At 44.3% G+C, this 26,870-nt stretch overlaps 1 protein-coding gene across 3 annotated transcripts in view; it reads left to right on the plus strand.

Annotated features, from left to right (window-relative positions):
• The window catches only part of LOC126335312 (solute carrier family 46 member 3-like), a 458,236-nt gene that overhangs the window by 230,328 nt on the left and 201,038 nt on the right, over window positions 1-26,870 (plus strand). The window contains exon 1 of one of the 3 annotated variants that reach the window (XM_049998455.1): window positions 3,866-3,993. The exons of the other annotated variants lie outside the window; for them this stretch is intronic. Within the exon in view, the coding sequence (XP_049854412.1) occupies window positions 3,953-3,993 (41 nt within the window). The 5' untranslated portion in view covers window positions 3,866-3,952. Of the gene's footprint in view, window positions 1-3,865; window positions 3,994-26,870 lie in introns of those variants that run through there. 3 annotated transcript variants of the gene reach the window in all.

Consider the following 26,870-nt stretch of genomic DNA (forward strand, 5'->3'; position numbering starts at 1 on the left):
GCTCAGATGTATGGAGCGTCTGCCATGTAAGCAGGAGTCCCGGGTTCGAGCCCAGGTCGGGGCACACATTTTCAACTGTCCCCGTTTATGCATATCAATGCCTGTCGACAGCTTCGGATCTTGATTTAATTATAATTTCACCGTGGTATGCTTCCCAGCTGACTCGCATTCCCACCGACCGCCACCTATTCACTCCCCGTCCAGGTACTTCATGCTCGCTAATTTTAGACTCCCACTAGAGGTCGAAAGTAAACGTGCTCTGAAGACTGTGGATTCATTGCCCATCGAGGCTAATCAGTTATGTTAATGGGTTGTGTCTGTTCTTTCGGACATACCTCTCAGAATTTTCTGATACGAAATCTCTCTTGTAATGGCTTACACTGCAGTTTGTTGAGCATCTGAGCTCTGGCACACTCAGGTTGACTAAACAAACACAAAAAGAATGAGTAGCTTTTGTTGGCATCTTTTCTCTCTCCTCTGTTAACTGAACCTGGTATCAGTTCCACGTCGTCGAAAAGTACTCATGAAATGGCCGAACAAGGTTTAGTAAGATTGCCATTTCCATGCACAAATTACATTTTAGAATTCATCCAATAAATCCGGGTCTTGCAGAGGATTTCAGCACGACTACATTTATGCGGTCGATTCGTCAGCGGTTCAAAATGGTTCAAATGGCTCTGAGTACTATGGAACTCAACTGCTGTGGTCATCAGTCCCCTAGAACTTAGAACTACTTAAACTTAACTAACCTAAGGACATCACACACGTCCATGCCCGAGGCAGGATTCGAACCTGCGACCATACCATAGCAGTAGCACGGTTCCGGACTGCGCGCCTAGAACCGCGAGACCACCGCGGCCGGCTTCGTCAGCGGGCAGAAACCTTTAGATACTTAACAAACTTAACGATTGTGACTGATCCCAATGACTGATCGCTGTTCGTCTGCACCAAAGAGCCAAAGAAACTTGTATACCTGCCTAATATCGTTTAGGGCCTCCGCGAGCACGCAGAAGTTCTGCAACTCGACGTGGCATGGACTCGACTAACGTCTGAAGTAATGTTGCAGCGAACTGACACCATAAATCCTGCAGGACAAATCGGTAAGAGATGGGCTGGAGATCTCTTCTGAACAGCACGTTGCAAGGCATCACAGATATGCTCTGTAATGTTCATGTCTGGGGAGTTAGGTGGCCAGTGGAAGTGTTTAAACTCAGAAGAGTGTTCCTGCAGCCACTCTGTAGCAGTTCTGGACGTTAGGGGTTTCGCATTATCCTACTTGAATTGCCCAAGTCCGTCAGAATGAACAATAGGCATTAATGGAAGCAGGTGATCAGACAGGGTGCTCATGTACGTGTCACCTTCAGAGTCGTATCTAGACGAATCAGGGATCCCATATTATACCAACTGCGGATGCCCCTGACCATTACAGAGCCTCCACCAGCTTGAACAATGCCTGCTGACATGCAAGGTCCATGGATTCATGAGGTTGTCTCCATACCCGTACACATCCATCCGCTTTATACAATTTGAAACGAGACTCGTCCGACCAGGCAAGATGTTTCCAATCAGCAACAGTCCAATGTCGGTGTTGTCGGGCCCAGGCGAGGTATAAAGCTTTTTTGTCGTACAATCATCAAGGCTACACGAGTAGGCCTTCGGCTCCGAAAGCCCATATCGATGATGTTTCTTTGAATGGTTCGCACGCTGACACTTGTTGCTGGCCCAGCGTTCGAATCCGGAGCAACTTGAGGGAGGGTCGCACTTCTGAACGATGCTCTTCAGTCGTCGTAGGTCTCGTTCTTACAGGATATTTTTCCGGCCGCAGCGATGTCGGAGATTTGATGTTTTACCGGATGACTGATATCCAAGGTACACTCGTGAAATGGTCGCACGTGAAAATCCCCACTTCATCGCTACCTGGGAGATGCTGTATCCCATCACTAGTGCGCCTACTATAACACCATGTTCAAACTCACTTAAATATTGATAAAGTGCCATTGTCGCATCAGTAACCGATCTAACAAGTAAGCCAGACCGGAGCGCCGTATTCTGCCTGTTTATATATTTCTGTATTTGAATACGCATGCCTATAGCAGTTTCTTTGGTGTTTCAGTGTATTTGGGCGCATCACATTTTATTTCGTCATTTTTAAAGCCAGCCTTCAGTAATTGTTCTGCAATCGCATACTCACACAATATACATCTACGTGATAACTCTGCAAGGGATCGTCGAATCAACTATTTCTCTGACGTCTCACTCTTGAAACATCGCCCGGGAAATATGAACACTGAATTTTGTCGGAGGTAGTTCTGATTTCTATTTCATTATAGTGAACATTTCTGCCTTTGTAAATGGGCGTCAACAAAATATTTTCGTATTCGGAGGCGAAAGTTAGTGATTGAAATTTCGTGAAAAAATATCATCGCTACGAAAAATGCCCTTCTTTTAATGACTGCTTTTCTAACTCACAAGTTATATCCATCAGACTCTTTCCCCTATTTCTCCACAATACAAAACGAGCTGGGTGAGCTTTTCCGATGTGCTCCATCAATTCCCTCTGCTAATGATCCCATACCGCACAGTAATACTCTATCAGAGGACGGACAAGCCTTGTATAAGTATTCTCTTTAGTACGCCAGTTGCATCTTCAAAGAATTCTGCCTATAAAATGCAGTCTTTGGCTCGTCTTCCCCACAGCACTTTCTATGCGATGTTCTCAATTTAAGTTGTTTGTAATTGTAATCGCTAGGTATCTAGTTGAATTGCCAGTCTTCAGGTTTGTACGCTTTATCGTGAGACCGAATTTCTACGGATTTCTTTTTGTACTCTCGTGGATGACCTCACAGTTTTCATTATTTAGGATCAAGTGACACTTTTGGCGCCATACAGTTAGCTTATATAAATCATTTTGCAACTGATTTTGGTTTTCTGATCACTGTACTAGATGGTAAACGACGCATCATCTGCAAACAATCCAAGATGAAACTTCCTGGCAGATTAAAACTGTGTGAGCTACCCAAGCACCACTTACGCCAAGTCCTCACAGCGCTACTTCTGCCAGTATCTCGTCTCGTACCTACCAAACTTCACAGAAGCTCTCCTGAGAACCTTGCAGAACTAGCACTCCTGGAAGAAAGGATATTGCGGCGACATGGCTTAGCCACAACTGAGGGATATTTCCAGAATGAGATTTTCACTCTGCAACGTAGTGAGCGCTGATATGAAACTTCCTGGCAGATTAAAACTGTGTGCCGGACCGAGACTCGAACTCGGAACCTTTGCCTTTCGCGGGCAAGTCCTCTACCAACTGAGCTACCCAAGCACGACTCACGACCCGTCTACACAGCTTTAATTCCTCCAGTACCTGTGAGGACGGGTCGCGAGTCGTGCTTGGGTAGCTCAGTTGGTAGAGGACTTGCCCGCGAAAGGCAAAGGTTCCGAGTTCGAGTCTCGGTCCGGCACACAGTTTTAATCTGCCAGGAAGTTTCATGCTGCAATCTGTCTGCTCGCAAGTGCCCACTGGAGTCGCACAGCCCGTCGTGTTCCGTGCGTTCGAATTTTGTTCATTAGGTGGCAGTGTGGAACTGTATCGAACGCCTTCTGGAAGTCGAGGAATCATCAGTGAAAGGATCGGGAAAGGGTAGTATTAATTGTAGTATCAGAAGTACCCTCATCCACACACCGTCAGGTACGTAACTTCTACGCAGCTTCGTGAGGCAGTGAGTAAGAAGAAGAGACGTAACGGGACCAGCTGGCATTCGCGGTGAAATGACAGGTAGCGAGCGGCAGCGCTCAACTCGGGCGCAGTGTGTCATCCTAGGGCGCAGATAAGGGCTCTCGCGTCCTTGCCGCAGGTCCTAACGGCAGCGATAACACTCGAGGCAGCGGCCGCCCGGGGAGCCAGTGTAGCGACCGGCCGGCCACTGGAAGGGTCTCCACACCTCTGCTGGCCATGCGAGATACGGCTGACGGCTGCTCCCAGCGGACTGCAAAGTGAGTTTCCAGCGACACCAACCTACCTACATAGCCGTCTATACGCAGCCTGCCATCTTACAGTGTGTGCAAAAGGGTACTTCTCGAGCAACTGTAGTTTTCCCCCTGCCCGATCGCGAATGTTTCGTGAGGAGAGTGACTTTGGAAAATCGTTAGTGTTCTCGATATAGGGCACTGTAGGAGGAATGGTCAATATTCACGAACATGACAAGAACGCTCATTTGAAGGCAAAAACTGCATACGAACATACGCCCTATTCCGAATGATTTCCGAGACAGAAAACATTTGAGGCGCTTAGAAATATAAGGGCCTAAAACACATATCCGGCGATTTTGAGATTGTAGCATGTATTCATGCTCCTGACATCTTTTAATCTTACGCTGAACCCGTTTTACCTATATCGGTAACCCCATCTTCATATATGAAGTCACGAGAAGTTGTGTCACCAGCTCCCCAGATCAGTAATTTTTGAGACCATTTTTCGAAGAGAAATGGCGTTCTGACTAAAACTACTTTATGATGATGATGCTCCATACTCGGAGGAGCTTAGGGGAAGATGCACTGCCGTACTAGGCAAGGTCATAGTGGAGGTGCTCTGCCTTTGCCTTCCTCCGACCGTAATGGGGATGAATGATGATGATAAAGATGACACAACTGCACCCAGTCGTCTCAAGGCAGGGAAACTCCCTGACTTTGCCGGGATTCGAACCCGGGGCTCTGTGCGCAAGAAGCGAGAACGCTACCGCAAGACCACGAGCTGCGGACAACTACTTTATAAATGTATTAAAAACAGTCTCGAACGCAATAAAACCTTTACTTTCAATAGTTACCGGTTTCGCTCAGAATGTGGCCATCTTCAGAACAAAATGATAGGTATTGGCGGTGAACGGAACTAGAGTTATGATTCCAAAAATGCCAACTGCTCAGTTCACCGCCATAGCCTATCATTTTGTTCTGAAGATGCTCACATGCTGACCGAAACCGGTAACTACTGCAAATAAATATTTTATTGCGGTCGAGACTGTTTTTAATCCATTTTTAAATTTCTCCGACATTCATTTCCTTCAGGGCCCAAAGTACAAAGCATAATTTTGTTGCTCAGCGCTACTTAATTGTTATAAAAATGGTTCAAATGGCTCTGAGCACTATGGGACTTAACATCTGAGGTCATCAGTCCCCTAGACTTAGAACTAGTAAATCCTAACTAACCTACGGACATCACACATACCCATGCCCGAGGCAGGATTCGAACCTGTGACCCTAGCAGTCGCGTGGTTCCGGACTGAAGCGCCTAGAACCGCTCGCCCACCCCGACCGGCTAATTGTTATAATTTAGTGTCATGTACATAGCAGTAATACTTTCTAATCGGACGTGTATCGACAGTTTTAACTGAGCTTCAAGCTTGCAGATGTGCTTGATGAAAATAATGGCAACGAGGACCACTAAGAGTTGTAATAGGTTATAATTGTGTGTGTGATGAATTTAGTACCTGTCCTTTATGTTGCTATTCTACTTTCACATTAATTACACACTTTAAATCTGTCAGAAGACAGTATTGTCGGCAGCATACCTATGGAAATTTTGTGAATTAAAATAAACAACAAATGTAATCTGATATGTTAATTAATATTTCATAACATAAAGTGGGTACATTATTTTTTGTGTGAGGAGTATAGGATGTTGAGACTTGGTTAAAGAAGCAGTTCAGACCTATGTGACTGGTGGTTTGTCCACAAATTTGATTTTAAGAAACTTCTGTTTTTCTCAGAACCTTGTTTTTGTGCTTCGGGCCCTTATGGTTCTCAGTGTCTCTTTGTATGTATTTTTTTTTCTTGGCTAGTGCAGCGCACGTATGTGTCTGATCCGCTCAACCTGTTTGACGTTTTACTCTAGCCCATCCTATTTCGTTGCTTTCAATGTCTTTGTTCGGGATGTCTTTATGCTATTAATCTAGCCCGTTGAATGCGCAGCTCTCAGTGGTGATTTGTGAGTGAGATACGTGCGAGGTACTGAGGGTGTCTCACTGAAATCGGTTAACTGTGTTTGTACATGCTCTAGCTAAAATGACACACATCTACACTGACGAAGAATATGAATATGTTGTATGTCTACGGCTTCTACGATAGTAGTGCTCCTGCCGCTGTCGGAGAACCGACGCTTTCCGACACGTCGAATTCCTGATCGTACAGTGTTCAGCAGAGTTTTCAGCACACTGTATTAAACAGGTATCTTCCAAGATCCCATTTTCCTTCTGAACGTGTTGTTCAAAAATCTGTGCAGGAACAGCAGCACGTTGTTGAAATGATGTAGCTTAGCCGTGCTAACAGCACACGGTCACTTTCTGTTTGTATCAGCGTCCGACGAACATGTGTATGACGAACATCACTTGCGATAAGCGTATACAGCGCATACAACGTGTCCACAATCTTCACAATGGAGGCAATTCCACACTCCTTGAATTTTGTCACTGGTTGAATGAAAGTCGTCATTTTCTTCCATGAGTACTGCTCTCTGGTGATGCCATGTTTACACGGAATGGGGCCGGCCGCTGTGGTCGATCAGTTCTAGGCGCTTCAGCCCGGAACCACGTGGCTGCTACGGTCGCAGGTTCGAATCCAGCCTCGGCCATGGATGTATGTGATGTCCTTACGTTAGTTAGGTTTAAGTAGTTCTAAGTTCTAGGGGACTGATGTTATGTCCCATAATGCTTAGAGCCATTTCTTACACGGAATGAAATCAACAACGGATGTAATAATCATTAATTGTCGCAGGAAAATATACACGATACAGTGGAAACGAATTTACAACTTCGTTCAAAATGGTTCAAATGGCTCTGAGCACTATGGGACTCAACTGCTGAGGTCATCAGTCCCCTTGAACTAAGAACTACTTAAACCTAACTAATCTAAGGACATCACATACATCCATGGCCGAGGCAGGATTCGAACCTGCGACCGGAGCGGTCGCGCGGTGCCAGACTGTAGCCCCTAGAACCGCACGGTACAACTTCGTTCTCCGATCAGTGTTTGCTGCTTTGCTGCGGCTTGATCTGCAACGCGCTAATAGGTCCAGTAATTTGAGAAGAGCAAATGATGAAACAGAATTACAATACTTATTTTTTTCTTTTTTTTTTTTCTTTTGGCAAATTCATTTCTTGACGTTCCTTTTGGCCACCTGGACTGCATTGTACTTCCAGACGCATATGGGGGCATCCCAGGCGCACTTACCCTAATCGCTGGCTTGGTCATTGTAGTACAACTAACTGGCCACCAAGATCTCCAGTCTTTACGTCATTAGATTTTTGTTTACTGGACTGGATGAAGTCTGAGGTGTACAAAAATGGCTCTAAGCACTATGGGACGCAACTGCTGTGGTCATCAGTCCCCTAGAACTTAGAAATACTTAAACCTAACTAACCTAAGGACAACACACACATATATGCCCGAGGCAGGATTCAAACCTGCGACCGTAGCAGTCGCACGGTTCCGGACGGCGCGCCTAGAACCGCGAGACCACCGCGGCCGGCTCAGGTGTACAAACCAAGGCTGAATACGTGAAACGAATTCCCTGCCTGCTTCGTTACGCAACGTGCAGACGCCCTTAGACAAACAACACAACATGTTCTCCCAAGAGTGCTAAAAACGCACTGAAGTTGACGGTGGGATATTAAAACATTCATTGCGAACTGTGCAATAGCTTTAGTGGGACGTGTATGATAATCCTCAGATATGAATGTGTTAAAAATACGTATTATTCAATTGATGCTTCGTAAAACGCATGGTGTAATGTAATTCTCAGTCTCTCCAAATGGTTCAAAGGGCTCTGAGCACTATGAGACTTAACATCTGAGGTCATCAGTCCCCTAGAACGTAGAACTACTTAAACCTAACTAACCTAAGGACATCACACACATCCATGCCAGAGACAAGATTCGAATCTGCGACCGTAGCGGTCGCGCCAGACTCTCCCGGCAAAGCGTTGTGATGTTGAACTATTGGGTTTCTGTTGATTATTCGCGTCTTTCTTTCACGATATTTCAACTGCGTGACTGGCAGTCTTCTTCAGGTGCCGTCTGATACTGATTCCAGTGCGGAACGAGTTCGACATTTATGCCTATGTTGTGTTAGGAGTTCCGTCTGCGGCCCGCGTCGCGTAAGATGCTCTGTCCGCGGTATCCGCCGACCAATAGCAGCGACTGTAGTGTTTTCTTTTAGCCGTGGCTGTTCCGAAAGCTGTGCGCGTGCTTTGCGGTTATTGTCTGTTCCCAGTCTCGCTGTATGGAGTACTGAATGATTTCAAAGTCATGTTAGACATTTTATGTTCATATTGTCGTCATTTCAGCCATCCGGGGGTTTTGCGACGTTCTGTCACCATGGCGTACCGTGTCAGGCGTTCTGTCCGAGGTCCGTGCCCAGCAGGAGAGGCTGCACTGTTATTTTCAGACCTCTGGTGTTCAAACTGCCGCTCGAGACTCGGTGGAACATACACAGGTATTGGCTCTGTTGTCTTAGGGACCATTTCACGTGCGTCCTTCCTTGCATGTACCGGGTTGTTTTCTCTAACTCCATATTTATACACTATTGGCCATTAAAATTGCTACACCAACAAGAAATGCAGACGATAAACGAGTATTCGTTGGACAAATATATTATACTAGAAGTGACAAGTGATTACATTTTCACGCAATTTGGGTGCATACATCCTGAGAAATCAGTGCCCAGAACAACCACCTCTGGCCGTAATAACCGCCTTGATACGCCTGGGCATTGAGTCAAACAGAGCTTGGATGGCGTGTACAGGTACTGCTGCCCATGCAGCTTCAACACGATAACACAGTTCATCAAGAGTAGTGACTGGCGTATTGAGACGAGCCAGTTGCTCGGCCAACATTGACCAGACGTTCTCAGTTGGTGAGAGATCTGGAGAAAGTGTTGGCCAGGGCAGCAGGCGAACATTTTCTGTATCCAGAAAGGCCTGTACAGGACCTGCAACATGCGGTCGTGCATTATCCTGCTGAAATGTAGGGTCTCGCAGGAATGGAATGAAGAATAGAGCCACGGTCGTAACACACTATTTAAGGTGCCGTCAATACGAACAAGAGGTGACCGAGACGTGTAACCAATGGCACCCCATACCACCAAGCCGGGTGATACCCCAGTATGGCGATGACGAATACACGCTTCCAATATGCGTTCACCGCGATGTCGCCAAACACGGATGCGACCATCATGATGCTGTAAACAGAACCTGGATTCATTCGACGTTGATGTGGCATTCTCAAAACCGACGTTTTTGAGATTCCCGATTCTCGCGCAATGTGTCTGCTACTAATGTGCTGATTAGCCGCGACAGCAGCTAAAACACCTGTTTTGGCATCATCAGTTGTTGCAGCTCGTGTTTGACGTTTCACATGTGGCTGAACACTTCCTGTTTCCTTAAATAAATTAATTATCCGGCAAACGGTCCGGACAATTGGATAATGTCGTCCAGGATACCGAGCAGCATACATAGCGCACGCCCGTCGGGCATTTTGAACACAATATCTATACATCAACTCGATATCGACCTCTTACGCAATTGGTAAATGGTCCATTTTAACCCGGCTAATGTACCACGGATCAAATACCGTCCATTCTGTCAGAATGTTACGTGATACCACGTTCTTACACGTTTGTGACTATTACAGCGCCATCTATTACAAAGTAAAAAAAGTGGTCCAACTAAAACATTCATTTTTCTTTACGTACAACACGAATATGTAATAAAAATGGGAAATCCTATTTAAAAAAAACGCAGTTGATAGCCGTTTGACCTATGGCAGCGCCATCTGGCGGGCCACCCATACCGCCATCTGGTTTCCCCCTTCAAGCTAGACGAGTTTCGTTCTTTGTAGTTTTTTCGTTTGATGTTTATTTTGTGAGATATTTGGCCCGGTCACTATCAATGGACCACCCTGTATATGCCCAACAATTTGAAATTTTTTTCGGTATGCTTACACTCAGATCAGTTGATGTGGAACACAGGAAACTTTTATGGAATGCGATACGTGCATTATTCATCGTACCTAATAGGGCACCACATCTGTAGCTGAAGAGAAAACCACACAGACGTGACAATGATAAGTCAAAAGCAATAAGACTCTTTTCCAACACGAAAGAAAGAAATTTTGCAATTGTTGCTACCTTTGAAGCATGAAGGTCAAGAACCTTCAACGCGGCCGTCGTTTGAAGGAAAAGTAAAATATTCGTGTAATGATAGAGTGAAGGGGAGGATTGCACGTATCATTAGACTCCTTGCAAAATTTTTACGTGTCAAGAACAGTGACTATCGTAATAAGAAGAGGGCAACAAACATATACTCGTATGCTTCCCACGCATGAAAAGCTGTGATTATATTATCTTGCTTTCAGCGGAGCATCAGCGAGTCAGCTCTTTTTCCATTTATTTCATGTTCTCTAATGTCTACTGAAACGTCCCCTTAGAAAAATTATACATGACTGTTCTGAAACTGACACACAATATTTTTTTAGCGCAACGCAATCTGACTTTCAATAATCCCTACAAAAGAATGGCCCTGACTAACATTAACCTATACCTTTCACAAATTACTTACCGCACAAAAATCTTCGTTATTCGAACTACTGCAATACAGCGAGCGCCACTACTGCCAGCTAAATAAAAGATTCAAACTACGGAAGGCACTAACTACTTATAGGCATAGTTAGCAAATGAAAGATTTTAATAGAGAACAAACAATGTATTTACCTTTATAGTCATAATATACATATCAGTTCATGACATCCACTCTTACAAATTCCAAAACTCCGCCATCTCTCTCCCGACATCCACCACTGCTGGCGGCTCAACTCCAACTGCGCAACGCTACGCGCTGTTAGCATCCAGCTGCCCAACACTACAATGGCAGACAACAATGCAAACCAGCCACAGACTGCACACAGCACAGTCAGTGATTTTCATACAGAGCGCTACGTGGCGTTACCAATATAAAAACCTAAACAGCCTACTTACACTACTAATAATTTACTGATGCTCCAAATGCAAGAATATAAGAACTATTTCTTCAGTTAAGTAGAAATATTATTAAAAACAGACATTGATCTTACGACTGGTTTTCTCGCTAGTAGGGGCACGAGTGTCAGGCGATAACAACTTAAAAAAAAAAAAAAAGTGAGCACTATGGGACTTAACATCTGAGGTCATCAGTCTCCTAGAACTTAGGACTACTTAAACCTAACTAACCTAAGGACATCACACACATCCATGCCCGAGGCAGGATTCGAACCTGCGACCGTAGCAGTCGCCCCTTTCCGGACTGAAGGGCCTACAACCGCTTAGCCACCGCGGCCGGCCAACTTTTACAGCAGTGAGTTACGCGACCTTCTATGTTATACACAATTTCGAATACAGTTTCTTCAAATATACCGAACGTACTTTCGTGGGAACTACGCCGACGTTCTTTTAAGAATTCCCATTTAATTTTCCTAGCATTTTTGGATCACTTTCGTCTAGACTACTGACCTGTTACGATGCTAAAAGTGCGTCTTCGAATTTTTTCCATTCCTTTTGTCATATTTACTTCATAAAGACTCCCAAACAATCGAACAATAACCTAGAACTGGTCACAATAGGGTCAATTTTGGGATATAGATGCCTTTCACTTTTCCCGAACCCTTACGATGAATTAAATACTTACACCCGTCTTCTATAATACTGTTTTTACGTAATCATCCTACTTCATCCCATAAACCAACATCATCATCATCACCCTATTTCATATCGCTTGTTAATATTACCATTAAATACTAATATGATTGTCGTGCTGATGTAATCAGACACCTATCTGTTTGTTACAGGCATTGTTTTATACTAGCTTTTCGCCTGTTGCTTCGCTCGCGTAAACTATATGGTCTGCACAGACTTCTTTGGTTTTCCTTTTTCGAATTTTTATGTTGTTCACAAATAGCAACATGTAAACTTTTCACGCTAATTAATGCCTTAAAAGCTTGTTTATTCCGAATGTACTTCTGACCAAAAAACGATTCATGTACTTGGAGTGGAAGGTTTTTGTTAATCCTGCCTTTTGAGTACTTGTAATTGTAATTACATAGAAACTGTCTTCCCATAACACATATATCTTTATGTCAGATACATTTAGCTTTAAAGATGCTGTAGTATAACGAAATATTTTTCATAAAAATATTCATCCCTTATTTCATTACCTTAGGCGTTGATTTCCAAAAAACAGTGATACATATATCTTTTATTTCTAATTTAACAGAGAAGTAAAATACCAGTTTTCATAGGTGCAGCTTTAAAACTGCCTCTTTATACTTTAAGGATGATTTATTTTTAAAAGAAACTTTTATCTACTATTTTACCTCTTTAGTGGTTGAATTTCCAAAAATGCTTAAGCACGTTTTCGTTGTTTCTGGCGGAAAAACAAAATACCAGTTTTCGCAGTTCGAGCTTTAATAGCGACATATTTTCAAAAAAAAAAAATCTTTCATTCCCTATTTCACCACACTAGGAGTAGAATTTCGACGAATCCATTCTTAAACGATGCCAACAATCAACATCCTCTCGAAATTTCAATTTTCTGTCCTTGTCTCTTTGGGCTAGGCGATGGCGAGACAGTCAGTCAGGACATTTCCCTTTTTGTATGCAGAAGATTTATTCACATTTAAAGAGAGTAGCTGCTCATTGTACTAAATGCAAATTTTGTCCATGTCTGTCTGCAATTGTTTGCGATCGTCCAACAACGATACATTCATACACATAACAGCATCTTCAACGAGAAGCCTATGCTGTTGCGTTGGTGTCTGAAAAACTGGTTAAGTACTCAGAGTGTCCCAGGAGGAACATTCAACATTCGGGGATATGATAGGAACGATCGTTTGAAGCAAAAGACTTTATATGAACATATGCGCATTCCGAATGGTTTCCGAGATAGAACACAATTAATGTACACTGTCATTTACTTTTGTATTATTCAGTACACTAACAGGTTTACACATGTCCGCTTGTACAACAGTTAGAAAACATTACAATATGCGGAACAAATCAACCGAAATGTTTTTTCACATACCTGGATGGTCCCACGGGAGGGAAAAGAGGTTGAAGTGGCTCTAAGCACTAAGGACATCTGAGGTCATCAGTCCCCTAAAACGTAGATCTATGTAAATCTAACTAACCTAAGGACATCACACACATCCATGCCCGAGGCAGGATTCAAAACTGCGATCGTAGCAGCAGCGCGGTTCCGGATTTCGAAGCGCCTAGAACCGCTCGGCCACAGCGGCCGACGGGGAGGGAAAAGCTCGATATTTTCTTGGAGCACTTAAACTCATGCCACCCTAACATTAAATTCATCATGGAAAAAATTGGTTCAAATGGCTCTGACCACTATGCGACTTAACTTCTGAGGTCATCAGTCGCCTAGAACTTAGAACTAATTAAACCTAACTAACCTAAGGACATCACACACATCCATGCCCGAGGCAGGATTCGAACCTGCGACAGCAGCGGTCGCTCGGCTCAAGACTGTAGCGCCTAGAACCGCACGGCCACTCCGGCCTAGCCATTGAACTGGAGAAGGATGGACTCCTATTCCTAGATATACCAGTCAAGAGGAAGGAATATGGTATCTTGAGTGACAGTGTGTGTGCCGCAAACCCACTCACAACGGCTTGTACCTGAAAGCCAGCAGTTGTCACCCCAGCACAGAAAAATGGTGTACCGGCCGAACTCTGTCAGATCCAGACAATTTGGTGACGGAGATACACTACTGACCATTAAAAATGCTACACCACGAAGATGACGTGCTACAGATGCGAAATTTAACCGACAGAAAGAAAATGCTGTGATATGCAAATCATTAGCTTTTCAGAACATTCACACAAGGTTGGCGCCGACGGCGACACCTACAACGTGCTGACATGAGGAAAGTTTCCAACCGATTTCTCATACACAAACAGCAGTTGACCGGCGTTGCCTGGTGAAACGTTGTTGTGATGCCTCGTGTAAGGAGGAGAAATGCGTACCATCACGTTTCCGACTTTGATAAAGGTCGGATTGTAGCCTATCGCATTGCGATTTATCGTATCGCGACATTGCTGCCCGCGTTGGTCGAGATCCAATGACTGTTAGCAGAATATGGAATTGGTGGGTTCAGAAGGGTAATACGCAACGCCGTGCTGGATCCCAACGGGCTCGTATCACTAGCAGCCGACATGACAGGAATCTTATCCGCATGGCTGTAACAGATCGTGCAGCCACGTCTCGATCCCTGAGTCAACAGATGGGGACGTTTGCAAGACAACAACCATCTGCAGGAATAGCTCGAAGACGTATGCAGCAGCACGGACTATCAGCTCGGAGACCATGGCTGCGGCTACCCTTGACGCTGCATCACAGACGGGAGCGCCTGCGATGGTATACTCAATGACGAACCTGGGTGTACGAATGGCAAAACGTCATATATTCGGATGAATCTAGGTTCTGTTTTCAGCATCATGATGGTGGTATCCGTGTTGGGCGACATCGCGGTGAACGCTCATTGGTAGCGTGTATTCGTCATCGCCATACTGGCGTATCACCCGGCGTGATGGTATGGGGTGTCTTTGGTTACACGTCTCGGTCACCTCTTGTTCGCATTGACGGCACTTAGAACAGTGGACGTTACATTTCAGATGTGTTACGACCTGTGGCTCTACCCTTCATTCGATCGCTGCGAAACCCTACATTTCAGCAGGATAATGCACGACCGCATGTGCAGGTCCTGTACAGGCCCTTGTGGATACAGAAAATGTTCACTGCTGTCCTGGCCAGCACATTCTCCAGATCTCTCACCAATTGAAAACGTCTGGTCAATGGTTGCCCAGCAACTGACTCGTCACAATACGCCAGTTACTACTCTTGATGAACTGTGGTATCGTGTTGAAGCTGCATGGGTAACTGTACCTGTACAAGCCATTCAAGCTTTGTTTGACTCGATGCCCAGGCGTATGAAGTCCGTTATTACGGCCAGGGGATGTTATCTTGGGTACTGATTTCTCAGGATCTATGCACCCAAGCTGCGTGAAAATGTAATCACCTGTCAGTTATAGTATAATATATTTGTCTAATGAATACCCGTTTATCATCTGCATTTCTTCTTGGTGTAGCAATTTTAATGGCCAGTAGTTTATTAATCGAACCTGATAAGGGTTCCAGTTCGATTATCAAAATTCAAGAATAGAACCTTACAAGAGTTCTGTGAAAAACGCATTTCTGTGATGACTGTACTGCATAGGATTCAGAAGCGAACTACCGCCTCGTATCACAGTTCCACGATTACGCTAGCGCTATCCTCACACTCTGTTTAAAGAAGCTGCGTATGCTGTAATATACGCCGAATGGAAGAAAATAGAAAAATATATTCGTTTATCTCGTAATTATTAGTTTCAGCTCACTTTCGATTAGATATGGACTGAATGGACAAAAGTCATGGTAAGGCACGATGGAGCCGAGTCTATCACCGGCTTATGAAGCCTATGCTGTTCATTGGTCTCCTTTTTGGAAAGAACGACGTTCCAGCAGTTCTGGGGACGTTAGCGATTATTGCAATGTCTCCTAAATGTAGTTTGGTTCAAATGACTCTGAGCACTGTGAGACTCAACTTCTGAGGTCATCAGGCCCCTAGAACTTAGAACTACTTAAACCTAACTAACCTAAGGACATCATACACATACATGCCCGAGGCAGGATTTGAACCTGCGACCGTAACGGTCTCGCGGCTCCAGTCTGTAGCGCCTAGAACCGCGCCGCCACTCCGGCCGGCAAATGTAGTTTAATTTCGTGGACAATTACACATAATTTCTCCATTACTAGTTGTCTTCTTATGACAGTTATATCCACTGGCAACGTGTTTTTCTCAGTGGCTGGGGTGAACTATTGCTTCCTTACGAAGGCTATCCCATAGTGAATGCAACTTTCGTATGTCCACCATTTCAGATCTATCAAGATGGCGACTCTGAGTGTTAGCCATTTTCTTTTGGTTTCTTTGTGGTTAGTAATAAAGCGTTTCACGTCTCAACAGCGTGTTGTCGTAATGGAAACTTACTACAAATAAATTTTATTCAAATGATTGGTTGTAGCTTCCACATAAGTTGCTTTGAAAAGTATCTGTTATTGTTTCTTAATGGTGGCCAGTTTCGGACGTCCGAGTCCGTCTGCAAACCATCCGTACTGTGGGTGTGACAAACAGAGGCGATAGCCCATGTACAGAATCTACCCCCAGCAGTGATCACTGCAGGAGCAGATGTTGTGCATGTACTAACGCCTGTATATGTCACACTTCCAATACTGATGGTTTGCAAATGGACACAGGTGTCCGAAACTAGACAACATCAAGCAATGAAAAAAAAGATACTTCTCAGTTCAACTTATTACGGAGCTAGAACCATTCAATTCAATTATAAGACAAGTTATAGAAATATTGTTTACCCGCAGCATGCTACAAGTTCTTAAATATGTTTTATGTTGTACAGAGACTGTTCGTAAACCAGTTGGGGTGTTTGGTCTACGTAATGCACTGAATAAGTCAACCACGATGAGATTAATTACTAAATTTGAGAAAATTGATTCGGTTGTGGACTCTGAGCCCTAGAGGCGTCCTCGAGCTAATCATTCTGCGGAAAAGAAGCATTTATGTGTTTAACCTGATGGCCCTCTCTTACATCAGACCAGTATCTATTACATCATAGTGACCTAAGAAAAATACAGTTTTAATATGACAACTAGTATAAAAATGATTTGAGTATCAGAAGTGGTAGTGTGAGTAAATTATGATGACTATCAACAAATGAAGTTAAATCTGGCAGTACTTGGACTATTGCAGCCACTAATAATGATGATGATTGTAATAATAACAACAATAAAAATAGTTATTGTTATTACTCTGACATTAATAACAAAAATGATAGGTGTAGAAAATAGATTTTTTCTGGTATAGCGAGTTTTGAGGAAAGAACACTGGGAATGAGTAAGAGCAAGCTGGAAAGAGGGTTGAAGAGGTGTAACGAGCGCGTGTAGGGCAATGGTAATCCTTATAGGTGTTGTAGTTCGACACGTCAACAGTTTGTTCCAGAGTCGGGTTCCTGCCACGGAGATGGAGAAGGTGGCTGAACGATGGAGTAGGACAGATAGGATCTTGCTCTGACGAGAACGGCTATTAATACCGAATTGTTCAGACAAGACCGTTAAGGTCGAGGAGAGAGAGAGATATGAGGGAGAGTGTTCATTGATAAGGTAGTAGAGAAGACCGAGGGTATGAAAATCTCTGCGCTTGCAGGCACGCAGCCAGGATAGCTGTGCATATCACGATGAAATGTGATCAAATGGTCTGACATCACAGACGTAACGAAAACATGCGTTGGGTGATAACGAGTTCCTGGAGTTGTGCGCTTTCTTCGGAAACGTCATGCAGGATAACATCGCTGTAATCAATAATTGGAGGTATAAATGCTTGCACAAGTTTCTTTGTCAGGTCAAGAGGGAAAAACGTTTTATATTTTTGCAGGGCACGGAGAGATGCTGATGCCTCCTTGCTGATTACTGTGGCGTACTCAGTCCAATTTAGATTTTCATTTGTCATATGTTATTACTCCTAGACTCTTTGCTGAAGGAGAGAAGTTGATATTTGTTCCATTTCGGGTTAAACATGGTAGCGATTCCCGATATATCGGGACAATGAGTCTAGAATGTCCAACCAGTACCGCCTGGGTTTTGTATGGATTGAGCTTTAATCCTGTATCTTGCACCCATTTTGATAACGCTCACAGGTCGGTATTGAGGTGCTCGTTAGCTGTCTTCACGCTTATTGGTTTTGCACTTAGACACAACTGAAGGGCATCAGCGTACATGTGGTATTTGCAGCTGTACAGAACTGATGACATATCATTTACGTACAATGAAAAGAGTACAGGACCCAACACCGAACCCTAGGCACGCCTGAAGCTACTTACCGCCATGGTGACAGTATATTGCCGGACATGACGCATTGCTGGTGAGATGTCAGGCATGAGCGCAGCCATTGTATTGCACTTGGCGAGAAATTTAGGCTGCTAAGTTTGGCAAGTCAAAAGTCATAATACACAGTGTCAAAGGCTTTGCTGAAGTCCAAGAAGCATATGATAGTCGCTTCTTGTGCGTCCATGGCAAGCATCAGCTCATGTATTACGTTTATTAAGGCAGAAGTTGTTCTGTCCTATATACGGAAGCCTGCTACTTACAAGTCTAGCAGGTTGTTTCTAGTTAAGTGGGTTGTTAGCTTGTTGTGGACTATCCAGGGTGTTTCAGAAGTGATGGTCAATTTTCGCCGCGCGGGATTAGCCGAGCGGTCTGAAAGCGATGCAGTCATGGACTGTGCGGCTGGTCCCGGCGGAGGTTCGAGTCATCCCACGCGCATGGGTGTGTGTGTCTGTCCTTGGGATAATTTAGGTTAAGTGGTGTGTAAGCTTAGGGACTTATGACCTTAGTAGTTAAGTCCCATAATATTTCACACACATTTGAACATTTTTTGTCAGTTTTCAGAATCTAACAGGAAACAAAAAATTCAAGCAATCATAAGCTCTAAAACGCATACCTCGAGAAATATGAGCAATCTTGATCTCCGAAACTGTGGAACAAATCTTTTCTATTGCACGCTCTTTGCTTTTCCGTATGTAGGAAGTGGTAGTATGCACATTTTCTTTCTTGTTTTGGTCCGTACTACACTTTATAAAATAGCTTGTAGTAGAAACGATTTGTTTCACAATATCGAAAATCAAGAATTGCTCATAGCTCTTAAGGTATGCGTTTTAGAGCGCATGTTTACTTAACTTTTTTGTTTCGAATGATCATTTCCGTCATATCTGTGAATATTGACCATCAGTTCTGAAACACCATGTATATTCTAAGGCGGACAGTGCAGGAAGAGGGCAATTAGGTCGGTAATCAGAGGATGCTGTAGCAAGGCCCTTTTTAGATAATAGGTTAATTATTCACTGTTTCCCCGCCTCGGGGAAAACCTTTGTGGTAATTTGGAAATTTGTGGAAGTGCTACGGGACCAAACTGCTGGGGTCATCGGTCCCTAGGCTTACACACTACTTAATCTAACTTAAACTAACTTACGCTAAGGACAAAACACACAACCACGCCTGAGGGTGGACTCGAACCTCAACAGGGAAGGGGGGAGGAGGGGGCGCATGAACTTTGACAAGGCGCCTAAGACCACTCGGGGAATATCTGTCATAGTGGGCAGCAGTGGGTCAATAATAAGCTTTATCGTTAGGACCGTGATGCCATCGAGTCGAGTAGATGCTGATCTGATACGCATCATGACTTTTTTGACTGTGTTGGAAGTAACATCCATTACATAGAATTAAGTAATGCACGACTCTCTGTTTCGTTTGTGTTTCAGTTGTCTTTGTGGGTAATGTGAAGCAACCATTCATCAGCTGGGAGGATGGGATCAGTTGCAAGTTTTACTTTGCCAATACCAACGCCACCCCGGTTTTTTTTCTATTGTCGGTTAACGTATGGGCATGCGTAAGTTTTACATTTCTCACTGCTTCACTGACTCATTTCCGAATGGGCTTCTAAATAACATGATTTTCAGGTTCAAATGGCTCTGAGCACTATGCGACTTAACTTCTGAGGTCATCAGTCTCCTAGAACCTAGAACTAATTAAACCTAACTAACCTAAGGACATCACACACATCCATGCCCGAGGCAGGATTCGAACCTGCGACCGCAATGGTCGGTCGGTTCCAGACTGTAGATTTTCAGGCGTGAGGCGCTGTTTGCATGCCCGCCCTGCCACGTCTCTGAGATTCAAGACACAACGTGAATGATAATGTAGCTGTAAGTACGGCAACTCTATTCGCGGACGTTTACAAGAATTGAATATTTCCAGAACCAGAATGCAACGACTTGTGACATAAGTTCTGCACCTTTGGGCCTGTAAAATGCAACCGGGGTAAGAAGTGAAGCCAAACCATCAGGAAAAGCACCCACTGAGTGCTTGCGAAACAAAGAGCGGAAAAGAGTTTCATCAAGCAAATAATGCTCACCGATGAGACGCACTTTCAACATCTACATCTACATTTACACCTCCATAGATACTCCACAAGCTACCGTTTGGTGCATGGCGGAGGACACCCTGCACCACTATGAAATTTTCACTTTGCAGCGGAATGTGCGCTGACATGAAACTTCCTGGCAGATTAAAACTTTGTGCCGGACCGAGACTCGAACTCGAGACCTTTGCCTTTCGCGAGCAAGTGCTCTACCATCTGAGATACCCAATCACGACTCACTACCCCTCCTCACAGAGTACTTGTCCGCTAAAAGCAAAGATCCCGAGTTCGAGTCTCGGTCCGGCACACAGTTTTAATCTTCCAGGAAGTTTCACCCTGTACCACTACTTGTCATTTCCTTTCCTGTTCTACTCGCAAATAGAGCGAGGGAGAAAGATTGTTTGTATGCCTCCGTATGAGCCCTGGTTTCTCGTATCGTATCTTCATGGTTCTTACGCGCAATGTATGTTGGCGGCAGTAGAATCGTTCGGCAGCCAGCTTCAAATAGATGTTATCTAAATTTTGTCAATACTGTTACTCGAGAAGAGCGTCGTCTTCCCTCCAGGGATTGCCATTTGGATTCCCGAAGCATCTCCGTAACACTTACGTGTTGTTCGAACCTACAGGTAACAAGTCTAGCAGCGCGCCTCGTAATTGTTTCGATGTCTTCCTTCAATCCGACCTGGCAAGGATCTCAAACACTCGAGCAGTACTCAAGAACAGGTCGCACCAGCGTCCTTTACACGTGAACCACTCTTTCCTAAAGTTCTCCCAATTAACCGAAGTCGACCATTTGTCTTCCCTACCACAGTTTTCACATGCTCATTCCACCTCATAGCGCTTTGCAACGTTATGCCCAGATACTTAAAAGACTTGACTGTGTTAAGCAGGACACTAGCAGTACTACAGGTTTGATCCTCCTATTCATACGCATTACCTTACATTTTTCCACATTTAGGGCTAGCTACCATTCCCAACGGTGTGTGGCGGAGGGCACTTTACGTGCCACTGTCATTACTTCCCTTTTCTGTTCCAGTCGCGTATGGTTCGCGGGAAGAACGACTGCCGGAAAGCCTTCGTGCGCGCTCGAATCTTTCTAATTTTACATTCGTGATCTCCTCGGGAGGTATAAGTAGGGGGAAGCAATATGTTCGATGCCTCATCCAGAAACGCACCCTCTCGAAACCTGGACAGCAAGGTACACCGCGACGCAGAGTGCCTCTCTTGCAGAGTCTGCCACCTGAGTTTGCTAAACAACTCCGTAACGCTATCACGCTTACCAAATAACCCTGTGACGAAACGCGCCGTTCTTCTTTGGATTTCGTCTATCTCCTTCGTCAACCCGACCTGGTACGGATCCCACACTGATGAGCAATACTCAAGTATAGGTCGAACGAGTGTTTTGTAAGCCACCTCCTTTGTTGATGGACTACATTTCCTAAGGACTCTCCCAATCAATCTCAACCTGGTACCCGCCTTACCAAGAATTAATTTTATATGATCATTCCACATCAAATCGTTCCGCACGCATATTCCCAGATATTTTACAGAAGTAACTGCTACCAGCGTTTGTTCCGCTATCGTATAATCATACAATAAAGGATCCTTCTTTCTATGTATTCGCAATACATTACAATTGTCTATGTTAAGGGTCAGTTGCCACTCCCTGCGCCAAGTGCCTATCCGCTGCAGATCTTCCTGCATTTCGCTGCAATTTTCTAATGCTGCATCTCCTCTGTAAACTACAGCATCATCCGCGAAAAGCTGCACGGAACTTCCGACACTATCTACTAGGTCATTTATATATATTGTGGAAAGCAATAGTCCCATAACACTCCCCTGTGGCACGCCAGAGGTTACTTTAACGTCTGTAGACGTCTCTCCATCGAGAACAACATGCAGTGTTAGTCGTCTTATACCTTCCTACAGTTCCTCAACTTGGACACCTTACCGCATACCACGGCATCATCAGCAAACAACCGCAGATTGCTGCCCACCCTGTCCGCCAAATCATTTATGTATATAGAGAACAGTACCGGTCCTCTCCACTTCCCTGACGAACACTCGCCGTCTATTATTTATTTAATATCTGTGAATTTATTCCATATGCTCACTGTTTTCTGTTGAATGTCTTTGTAAACAACCAAAACTACAAAATCTGGGCTCAGGAAACTTTCGAGTAATTATGGAGAAGTTATCACATCCACAACAAGTAGCTACAGCGTGTTTCAAAAATGACCGGTATATTTGAAACGGCAATAAAAACGAAACGAGCAGCGATAGAAATACACCGTTTGTTGCAATATGCTTGGGACAGCAGTACATTTTCAGGCGGACAAACTTTCGAAATTACAGTAGTTACAATTTTCAACAACAGCGACTTCTAATCAAGCTGCGGAGCTATGGGGTATCGTCTCAGTTGTGCGACTGGATTCGTGATTTCCTGTCAGGAAGGTCGCAGTTCGTAGTAATAGACGGCAAATCATCGAGTAAAACTGAAGTGATATCAGGTGTTCCCCAGGGAAGCGTCCTGGGACCTCTACTGTTCCTGATCTATATAAATGACCTGGGTGACAATCTGAGCAGTTCTCTTAGGTTGTTCGCAGATGATGCTGTAATTTACCGTCTAGTAAGGTCATCCGAACACCAGTATCAGCTGCAAAGCGATTTAGAAAAGATTGCTGTATGGTGTGTCAGGTGGCAGTTGACGCTAAATAACGAAAAGTGTGAGATGATCCACATGAGTTCCAAAAGAAATCCGTTGGAATTCGATTACTCGATAAATAGTACAATTCTCAAGGCTGTCAATTCAACTAAGTACCTGGGTGTTAAAATTACGAACAACTTCAGTTGGAAGGACCACATAGATAATATTGTCGGGAAGGCGAGCCAAAGGTTGCGTTTCATTGGCAGGACACTTAGAAGATGCAACAAGTCCACTAAAGAGACAGCTTACACTACACTCGTTCGTCCTCTGTTAGAATATTGCTGCGCGGTGTGGGATCCTTACCAGGTGGGATTGACGGAGGACATCGAGAGGGTGCAAAGAAGGGCAGCTCGTTTTGTATTATCGCGTTATAGGGGAGAGAGTGTGGCAGATATGATACACGAGTTGGGATGGAAGTCATTACAGCATAGACGTTTTTCGTCGCGGCGAGAGCTTTTTACGAAATTTCAGTCACCAACTTTCTCTTCCGAATGCGAAAATATTTTGTTGAGCCCAACCTACATAGGTAGGAATGATCATCAAAATAAAATAAGAGAAATCAGAGCTCGAACAGAAAGGTTTAGGTGTTCGTTTTTCCCGCTCGCTGTTCGGGAGTGGAATAGTAGAGAGATAGTATGATTGTGGTTCGATGAACCCTCTACCAAGCACTTAAATGTGAATTGCAGAGTAGTCATGTAGATGTAGATGTAGATGGCGCTGCAAGTGATGTGAAAGATACAGAAGACAACGCAGTCTGTGGGTGCGCCATTCTGTACGTCGTCTTTCTGCTGTAAGCGTGTGCTGTTTACAACGTGCAAGTGTGCTGTGGACAACATGGTTTATTCCTTAGAACAGAGGATTTTTCTGGTGTTGGAATTCCACCGCCTAGAACACAGTGTTGTTGCAACAAGACGAAGTTTTCAACGGAGTTTTAATGTAACCAAAGGACCGGAAAGCGATACAATAAAGGATCTGCTTGAAAAATTTCAACGGACTGGGAACGTGACGGATGAACGTGCTGGAAAGGTAGGGCGACCGCGTACGGCAACCACAGAGGGCAACGCGCAGCTAGTGCAGCAGGTGATCCAACAGCGGCCTCGGGTTTCCGTTCGCCGTGTTGCACCTGCGGTCCAAATGACGCCAACGTCCACGTATCGTCTCATGCGCTAGAGTTTACACCTCTATCCATACAAAATTCAAACGCGGCAACCCCTCAGCGCCGCTACCATTGCTGCACGAGATACATTCGCTAACGATATAGTGCACAGGATTGATGACGGCCATATGCATGTAGGCAGCATTTGGTTTACTGACGAAGCTTATTTTTACCTGGACGGCTTCGTCAATAAACAGAACTGGCGCATATGGGGAACCGAAAAGCCCCATGTTGCAGTCCCATCGTCCCTGCATCCTCAAAAAGTACTGGTCTGGGCCGCCATTTCTTCCAAAGGAATCATTGGGCCATTTTTCAGATCCGAAACGATTACTGCATCACGCTATCTCGACATTCTTCGTGAATTTGTGGCGGTACAAACTGCCTCAGACGACACTGCGAACACCTCGTGGTGCCCGGCCACATCGCACGGACGACGTCTTTAATTTCCTGAATGAATATTTCGATGATCGTGTGATTGCTTTGGGCTATCCGAAACATACAGGAGGCGGCGTGGATTGGCCTCCCTATTCGCCAGACATGAACCCCTGTGACTTCTTTCTGTGGGGACACTTGAAAGACCAGGTGTACCGCCAGAATCCAGAAACAATTGAACAGCTGAATCAGTACATCTCATCTGCATGTGAAGCCATTCCGCCAGACACGTTGTCAAAGGTTTCGGGTAATTTCATTCCGAGACTACGCCATATTATTGCTACGCGTGGTGGATATGTGGAAAATATCGTACTATAGAGTTTCCCAGACCGCAGCGCCATGTGTTGTTGACAATTGTACTACTGTAATTTCGAAAGTTTGTCTGCCTGAAAATGTACTGTTGTCCGAAGCATATTGCAACAAACGGTGTATTTCTATCGCTGCTCGTTTAGTTTGTATTGCCGTTTCAAATATACCGGTCATTTTTGAAACACCCTGTATGTTGTGTGGCTGAGGGCGTAATAACATTGGACCGCACTCCTTCGAAGATGACGCCGGAAACGCATTAACAGTGTACGACCAAAGCTGCAGCAGTATGTTAAGAGAGTTTTCTGATCTGAACTGCATCTTTCGAATGCTGGTTTCATCAAGATGGCGCAACCTGTCAGACATCGACTGCAGCAATGGATTTGTTACTAGCTTCTCTGATCGGCTGATGTCTTGGCATGTCTTGATCACAAATCTTCTTCATTTCACAAAGAATACATCATTCAACACTGGAATGTGATTCAGTGCGAAAGGTCGGGGTTATCAACAATCTTCCAATATTTGCGAATTAGGCACTGTGTCAGGAGGCGGAAAGTGGATCATAGTGTGTATGTGGAGTAGATCGTTTAGACCCACTAACGACGCACATGGACTCATTAAGTAGTACATCTATATTTTTCACATATGGACTGTTAAGGCAAACAGACGCGCTGTGCTCCACCTAACGACCCAGTGCTACTGAGCTTATGAAAAAAGTTAATTGTGCTTTTAACCTTAGCAAGTGCTCGCGTCAAGTGCTCCACTGACGATGTTAAAAAACACTCACTTTGAGCCAAATATCTCCAGCCGAGCTACAGAAGAAGCCAGACCATCCCAAAGATCTCTTGGTCGAAATGAATCTGTCATACGACACGGACTCACGTTTTTCATTTCAGGCCCTCAAGACATGAAACTTGCTGTTGATGGAGGCATTCAGTAATTCTAAGCTCAGTGGGCGTGTCAATCGGTATCTCGTGTGCCAATGTGTCAGCACAAAAACTAACGGTCAGGTGGCATAGTTTATGGAGAAACATATGACCATCTCACTGGTCAGTCTCAGGCTGTCCATCTGTCACTGAGGAGCTGGAGAACTATCAGACTCGTTTGCGCAGCGAGTCTGTCATGTTAATATTCCATAAGTTGCTGTGTGTCAACGTCGGCACCATCAAATGGAACGGACAGCACATATTGATCAAGACGGACATTCAAGCGGAGAGGCAAATTGTACAGACCAGATCCTGGCCGCCATTGCCGGCCTATACGATAACAGCAAGCATCACTCGTTCAGCTGTTCATGCTTGTTTAGGTAGCTCCGAACGTGAATGTTGTGTCAGCTGATAACAGCATGTGTAAGTAGGCTGTTTGGGTTTTTCTGTTGGTAATGCCACGTAGCGCTCTATATGAAAATCACTGACTGTGCTGCGTGCAGTCTGTGGCTGGTTGGCATTGTTGGAATATCCGCTTGTGTAGTGTTGGGCAGTTGGATGTGAACAGCGCGCAGCGTTGGGCAGTTGCAGTGTTGCCAATTTAGCGAATTTGTCGCTAGAAATGGCGACTTTTGCCTTCGTCTCAGCGACAAAAAAAAACTTTTTAGTGACAAAAATTATTTAGCGACTTATCTGGCGACTTTTGGAGTACTGACGACTTTTGAAGTACAAATCAAAACTATTTTCGGCCAGTATTTTCATTAGCAAAAATACGATTTTTACTATAGATTGGGTACTACACTGACTTTGTTCTAGATTTACTAAGTTAAATTAAGTGCTTAGCAGATCATGTAGCATTGTTCAGCATTTAGTAAACCTGAATGTGGGAACTGCATACAGAGTAAGAAAACCTTGACTACAGAACAATTCATTATTCATTACCCACTAGCCTGTTATCGTCGATAGCGTATCGATCTGTAATTCTTCAACTTTTGAACTCCCTTTATTTTTTTAATTGACAAAAAAAATACGTAATATTAAGTATATTAAAATAACATTTCGAAAAATTAGAGGTTGCTGGACAGAAATGTAACTCGCAGTCAAATTATTACCACATGCACAGTGGTAACGCAAGAACAATTCGGTGGGGGTATCTCAGATATTATTACGTTTTAAACAATGACCAATAGGACTGATATAGAGTTACCGAATGAGTAGATTGTTTCATGA

The sequence above is a fragment of the Schistocerca gregaria genome, chromosome 2 (assembly GCF_023897955.1).
Source record: "Schistocerca gregaria isolate iqSchGreg1 chromosome 2, iqSchGreg1.2, whole genome shotgun sequence".
NCBI lineage: Eukaryota > Metazoa > Arthropoda > Insecta > Orthoptera > Acrididae > Schistocerca > Schistocerca gregaria.